Source organism: Oryx dammah, unplaced genomic scaffold, assembly GCF_014754425.2.
Source record: "Oryx dammah isolate SB20612 unplaced genomic scaffold, SCBI_Odam_1.1 HiC_scaffold_28, whole genome shotgun sequence".
Taxonomy (NCBI): Eukaryota; Metazoa; Chordata; class Mammalia; order Artiodactyla; family Bovidae; genus Oryx; species Oryx dammah.
The window spans coordinates 113,545,574-113,552,581 of record NW_024070212.1 but is presented as its reverse complement, the minus strand read 5'-3'; the positions used below and the strand labels follow the sequence as shown (position 1 = coordinate 113,552,581).

Below are 7,008 nucleotides of genomic sequence, written 5' to 3'. Positions count from 1 at the left end.
CAGGACAGAGTCTCACTTTGACAAAAGAACACGTTGGTCGGCAGTGCCCAGGAAAGCCTGGCTTTCTACAACCCTGTGCTCTTTGCTTCTCCCACTCACAGACACGTTTACTGGCCCCCTCTGCAGGATCCTAAGGGAGGCCTTGGGGAGATTAATTCCCGTCTCCGTGAGGAAGGGAGCGGGGAGGGCTGCTGGCAGGTGGCCAGTCCCCGGGTCTGTAACTGACCACGTTTCTTCTATTTATAGGCTCACCCACAGCCCTGTCCACACAGCTGCTGACTCTGGACTCAGCTGAGAAGAGCGATTTGGTTAACACACAGGCGACAGCACAATGTCGGTCTCCGATCGCCTTCCCGATTACCCGGTCAACTCAGATTTCGTAAAGAAATTAAAGTCAGCCCTGGAAGGCAGGGATGAGGCGAGACTGACGGACTTGATCTGCGCTGACGTTCGGCACGTGGACGCCGTGATAGAACTGGCCAATGACGACTGGATGAAGGACCCCTCCGCCCAGCTGCCCCCCGGGGCGCTCGTAGGTAACCGCCGCGTACCTGCTGGGTGCCCCACTGTGCACACGTGAGGGGTGGGCTTTTGAGTGTGGAGGGCATATGGTTGAAACGGAGAATGATACATGCCCAGCTCTGCGATTATTATTTATTAGCATATGTACGCGCTGCCTATACTGTGTATATGTATATGTACATAGCATATACCTGTGTTTATATACAGTGTGTTTCATATGTCATAGTATGTATACACATATTTAATACGGAGACTTCCCCGGTGGCTTAGACGGTAAAGCATCTACCTACAATGTGGGAGACCCGGGTTCAATCCCTGGGTCAGGAAGATCTCCTGGAGAAAGAAATGGCAACCCACTCCAGAATTCTTGTCTGAAGAACGCCATGGACAGAGGAGCCTGGCTGGCTACAGTCCATGGGGTCACAAAGAGTTGGACACGACTGAGCGACTTCACTTTCTCACAGTATTCACTACGTATATACACAGTATTCACATACATATACTGCTGCTGCTGCTAAGTCGCTTCAGTCGTGTCCGACTCTGTGCGACCCCAGAGACGGCAGCCCACCAGGCTCCCCCACCCCTGGGATTCTCCAGGCAAGAACACTGGAGTGGGTTGCCATTTCGTTCTCCAATGTGTGAAAGTGAAAAGTGAAAGTGAGGTCGCTCAGTCGTGTCCGACCCTCAGTGACCCCATGAACTGCAGCCTACCATGCTCCTCCGTCCATGGGATTTTCCAGGCAAGAGTACTGGAGTGGGTTGCCATTGCCTTCTCCGGATACATATACGAGGTTGGCCAAAAAGTTCCTTCAGGTTTTTCCATAGCATCTTAGGGAATACATAATATATGTAGATGCCATGTATATAAATATAGATAGTATACATATAGTGTGTAGTATATGTACACCCTAGGGAAGTGAGGTCGCTCAGTCGTGGCCAACTCTTTGCGACCCTGTGGACTGTAGCCCACCAGGCTTCTGCGTCCATGGGATTCTCCATGTAAGAGTACTGGGGTGGGTTACCATTTCCTTCTCCAGGGGATCTTCCCGACCCAGGGATCGAACCTGGGTCTCCCGCATTGGAGGCAGACGCTTTAACCTCTGAGCCCCCAGGGAAGCCCATGTACACCCTATAAATACACCTATGTATATAATATATATATTGATATATGCTGTGCATACTTACACATGTGTGTGTTAGCCACTCAGTCGTGTCCGACTCTTTTCAACCCCAAGGACTGTAGCCCGCCAGGCTCCTCTGTCCACGGAATTCTCTAGGCAAGAATACTGGAGGCAGTTGCCATTCCCTTCTCCAGCGGATCTTCCCAACCCAGGGTTCAAACCCAGGTCTCTCACACTGCAGACAAATTATTAACATCTGAGCCACCAGGGAAGTTCCTATACATATGCACACACACACACACACAGTGTACATCTGTGCGTTACACAGGCAGTAATTCAAGCAATACCAAAAAATTTTTAAGAGAAAAATTAAACTATGGCATCCGCATCCCAACACAGGGCTCCTTTCATTTCTCCACTCTCTTTCTGAGCTAGCCTGTTTGCATGTGTGAGTTTCCTCGACTTACAGTCATGGGGGAGACATAATTTTGTGCTCTGCTCTGCTGAGTTAATATACCTAAAGTGTTTTCCATGTTGCTACCTGGTCTTCTTAATTTCAATCACCTATTGAGGTGATTAACCACGAAATACTTAAACCAAATTCCTACAAGAAGGGACTGTGCACTTCATTTTTACTACTATCAATAATGCTGTAATTAGTGTCTTTATTAGCATTCATATGCTTTTTTTCTTATTCAGGGTTGTGTCCTTAGGATAAATCCTTAGGAGCAGAATTCCTGGGACAAGAATAAATTTTCCAAATTGTTCTCTGAAAGGATTTCTATTCCGTCAGTGAGTGTGTGTGTCACGTCCCACCCTGACCATTACGGGTGATTAATACTCACATTTAAATCTCCAATTTAGTCAGCGTGCCCTGGCCCTTCTCTAATGCCTGCTCACCCGCCCTCTCTTTACTGCTCAGAACCAAGTCTTATCCACAGGGTTTGGGTTTTCTTTGCAGACCTGTTCACATGTGACCTGTCTAGTCAGGTCCTTGGGCAATATCGCCTCATGTCTTCATATCTTTTTTGACATCTTGTATGTCTCCTTCACATATCATAGATATAATACCACTGTCACACTTGCTGAAAATATTTTCCCTGACCTGAGAGTAACTTTTAATTGTACAGGCTGCTTCCCAGCTCTTCAAATATGCCCTCCACAAGCCTCTCTTGACTCCTAAGGGATGTACAGGCTCCCCTCCCCACACAAGGCAAATTCTTTCCCAACATACATGTGTAAGCACACACACATGTGTACCATCGCACACACATGTACCTTCACACACACACACAAACACGTGCTCACTCATGTAGGCAGGTCACCAAAAGTGAACACACTTGGGCCTTTGGTGCTGACGAGTGGTGATGTAATGTGATGAAGGGCAAGATCAGAGCCTGGCATTTCCGGGCAAGACCGGAGCTTGGCACTTCCGAGGGAGTGGTTATCCCTTTGCTCCTCCCTCCCCCAACCCTCCTCACCCCTCAACCACCTCCACGTTCCCTGTGCTGCCTTTCACTGGGGGTGAAAGCAACCTGCAGAAGGCTTTAGGGAGAAACCATCTCCTGCTTCTTCTTTTCCTTGGTTTTTCTAATACCTGGGCCCCGGTCGGGGCGAGGGCCCAGCAACCGTGTGCCCAGAGAGCACCCCGCCTCTGTTCAGACAGCTCTGCCTGGATGGGCCAGGTCCTCACCAAGAATGTACACAGTACAGGCATCAAACCAGGAGCCTGCACGGGGCGCGGAGGGGACTCTGAACTCCCCTGCGCCTCTCCCAGGAGTGCTGAGCTCTAGGTTCTGCATTTGCCCTTCCGAGCCAGCCTGCCCACTGCCTGCTCCTGGGGTAACTTGGTGAATCGCATCCTCCTGGCCCCGCGCTCTCTGACCCCTTATTTGGTGCAGCTAAGGCCAGGTGCTGAGAGAAGGAGAGAGGGCAGAGTATTTGCTCCAGGGACTTGTCCCTCCCAGACGGGCCCTGTGATCTGGCTTCAACGTTGGGCTGAAGACTCAGATCCCGGGTGTCAGCTTCCCTGCTTGCCCCTTGAGACACAGGGAGTGGGGCTTCCCTGGTGCCTCTGGAGACCCCATCGCTTCCCTGAGCCCTGCGTGCCTATGAAATGCCCTGAATCCCTGCCACCTGCTTTCTGCCGGGATTCTGGCTAGAGCGAGTACCTGCTCCTCTTTCACAAACCTATCCCAGTGGGTTAGGGCTTTGTATATTTGAAGTCCCTGAGTTAAAATATCATTTCTTATTCTTACAATAGCTCTGTGTGTGTGTTTGTGTGTTAGTCGCTCAGTTGTGTCCAACTCTTTGCAACCCCATCGACCCCACCAGCCTCCTCTGTCCATAGAATTCTCCAGGCAAGAACACTGCAGTGGGTAGCCATTCCCTTCTCCAGGGGATCTTCCCAACCCAAGGATCGAACCCAGGTCTCCTACCTTACAGGCAGATTCTTTTTGCCACCTGCGTTACCAGGGAAGCCCAACAGCAACCTTGATTTGTTCTTTCTTTATTCACTTTTTTCTGGGGTGCGCTGGGTCTTCGCCGCTGACCGCTGGGTGTCTCCCTTTTCGTCGCGCAGGTTTCTCACCGCAGCGGCGCCTGTGGTTGTGGAGGGCGGGCTCTCAGGAGTTGCCCTAGGGCGGCTCTGGAGCACAGGCTCCGCAGTGGTGGTGCACGGGCTTCTTTGCCCCTTGGCCTCCCGTCATTCCCTTGGAATCTCCCCTGACCAGGGATCGAACCTGTGTCCCCTGTACTGGCAGGCAGATTCGTAACCACTAGACCACCAGGGAAGTCCAGTCTGTTCTTTTGATTCATTTATTAAATAGCATAACTGTTTTCACAACAGGACACACGGTCAGTGCTACATGTTAATATCAATTACAGGTAACATCGTACTATTTTAAATAGCTAAATCTCTCAGTATTAATAACATGTTTTTATTAATCCAAGATAAAAATCCAGCCTCTCCAACAAAAAGTAAAATATTGTTTATTTTCACATTGCTGATTTCCTGCGCCATCTTTATTGTCCCCACCTTTTTACTGCACACTTGAAACCAATGAAATTTGTGTGAAGGGGGTCCTGTTCCGTCCCACGATGAACCTTTAGGTTCTAAATCACATCCGTATATACTTCTCCCTGCCCAACGGCGCAATTCAAAAGGGCAGGGACAGGTCAGTGCTGCAGACAAGCTGTCAGGACCTGGGCTTGCTCCAGGTTGTTTTCGTTTCAAGATGCTGGTAACTAAATGATTAAGCGTGTGGCCTTAGGGCACATCCTGTTACCAGTGATTTTATTGCAGGGGAAGCAGGCTGGGCTTGAACCTGGGGTAGAGATGCACGAGGCGGCTGCCACTCCAGCTAACATGTGAGAGTGGGATTTGAAGGAAACGTGACAGGTCAGGAAACAAGATCTAGTTAGGAGGTGATGGAAGGAGGGTGCCCAGGGAAGAGATGGCAGGGTCTAAATCCAGACAGTGGGTTAGATAAGTGAGAGACAGAGGTAAGTGGCAAGGCTGAGAAACACTGGGAAGGGCTTCGGGGAGAGGAGAGGACAGGGACACCAAGCCAGACAGAAATCAGAGGGATCTGGGACTGTGACGAGGTCTGAGCTTTTGCTGTGAGCTAGGAGAATGAGGGGAGACTAGAAACAAGAATAACTCACAGGATGGGCCCCCAGGAGTGCAGAGCCCAGCCGGTGTCATCACAGGTAGCCTGTCAGGCGCCTCAAGGAGCCCTGGAGTGAAACGCTCCAGCGGGAAACTTGGGTTCAGCCACCAATAAGCTGTGTGGCCTCAGAGAAGTCACGTTCCCTCTCTGACTCAGTGCCTTTACTTGTAATTAGTGCTTGAGGTTTGATTAGCGCTTCCCAAGCAGAGATTCCTGAGCAAAACTCCATGGAGGAGCACACCTGGGATTCGGTCCCTGGAGACCCACACTGTCAGCGGATGCTAGGGGACAGGGTAAAGGCTTGCGTGGTTTCACCACCAGCCGGGGGTGGGGGTGGGAGTCGGCAGGTTTGAGGGAGGGATTGGAGGTTTGCAGACACTCTTTGGGAAATATGGCTTGGATCACTGTTGAGGCCCCGTCCGGCTCCATGCTTCTCTCAAGCCATGATCCCCAAATCTCACTGTCTCAGTCTAAAATGGAATGAGGCTGCCTTTTTCCAGAGTGTGGGAGTAAACGGACTCTTTCCCGGGGGAGGGGTAATTGTGAGTCCTCGGGCAACACACCCCAGATGAACAAGAGCCGTCTGCATCAGACATACACGTGGGGGCTTTAGAATGTGTGGTGAGTGGTCGGAACTTGGAGCGACACCTTGAAATACCGCGCACATTGGGAATGGATACAGGAAAGAATTTCAGTTCTCCCAAGGAGGAAGGTGAAGATGGAGGGATGATCAGCGAGAAGACGGGCAGGGACCCAGCAAGGGGCGGGCTCTGAAGACGCCCCCAGACCAAGAGACACAGGGCCGAAGATCAGGCAGAAAGGCATTCCAGGGAAAGCAGAGGCTCTCTCGTCCATGCCAAGGACAGCCCTGGTTGAAAGAACTCCAAGTACTGTTTACAGGACAATAATTTGCAGCAGTAAGATAAGTAGCCGTTCTTTCTGCTTGTCAACATAAATATCCGGGGACCACGTTTTGCTCAGTGAGATCCCCTGCTCATGTGTGAGCTTATTACTCTTGCAAAATAGAGCAGAAAAAAATAATTATTATTTCTGCAGATCCATGTCAGCATCCCAGTAAAAGCATAGGGAAAAGAGGAACCAGCCAGGAAAATGGCGGGAATGACGTGTTCTGGAGAAACCTTCAGGTGTACGTACATGGGGCCCCTTACAGGGGGCAGAGGGCAAAGGAACTTCAAAATTCAGCCTCGACAGATAACAGGGCCAAGTGCCGAACGTACCTGCCCTGTCTGGCCATGGGGCAGAAGAGGGGTCTTCAGTCAGGTTTTCCCTTAAAGATGCAACCCACCTGTGCCCTTAGGAAGCTGCCTGCTGTCCTGCAAAGATGTACCTGGGATGCCCCGTAGGGTACTGGGAAGTGCATGGAGGTCTCTAGCGGGCATTCAACCTGTCAGACCCAGACTGGCCCGCTGTGAGGAACCAAGGAGGCTGTCCTGGAGCTGGGTTGTGTGTGTGTGTGTGTGTGTGTGTGTGTGTATGAGTGAGTGTGTGTGTGTGTCTGTGTGTGAGTGTGTGTTTGAGTGTGTGTGTGTGTGTGTATGTGTGTGTGAGTGTGTGTGTGTGAGTGTGTGTGTGTATGTGTGTGTGTGAGTGTGTGTGTGAGAGTGTGAGTGTGTGTGTGAGTGTGAATGTGTGTGTGAGTGTGTGTGTGTGAGTGTGTGTGTGTGAGTGTGTGT

The 7,008-nt window shown here is 50.7% G+C and overlaps 1 protein-coding gene across 1 annotated transcript in view; it reads left to right on the top strand.

Annotated features, from left to right (window-relative positions):
* The first annotated feature begins 265 nt into the window (after window positions 1-265).
* Window positions 266-7,008, top strand: part of ASB18 (ankyrin repeat and SOCS box containing 18) — a 78,322-nt gene continuing 71,579 nt past the window's right edge. Inside the window, exon 1 of the mRNA XM_040231826.1 lies at window positions 266-536. Within this exon, the coding sequence (XP_040087760.1) occupies window positions 332-536 (205 nt within the window). The 5' untranslated portion in view covers window positions 266-331. The remainder of the gene's footprint in view (window positions 537-7,008) is intronic.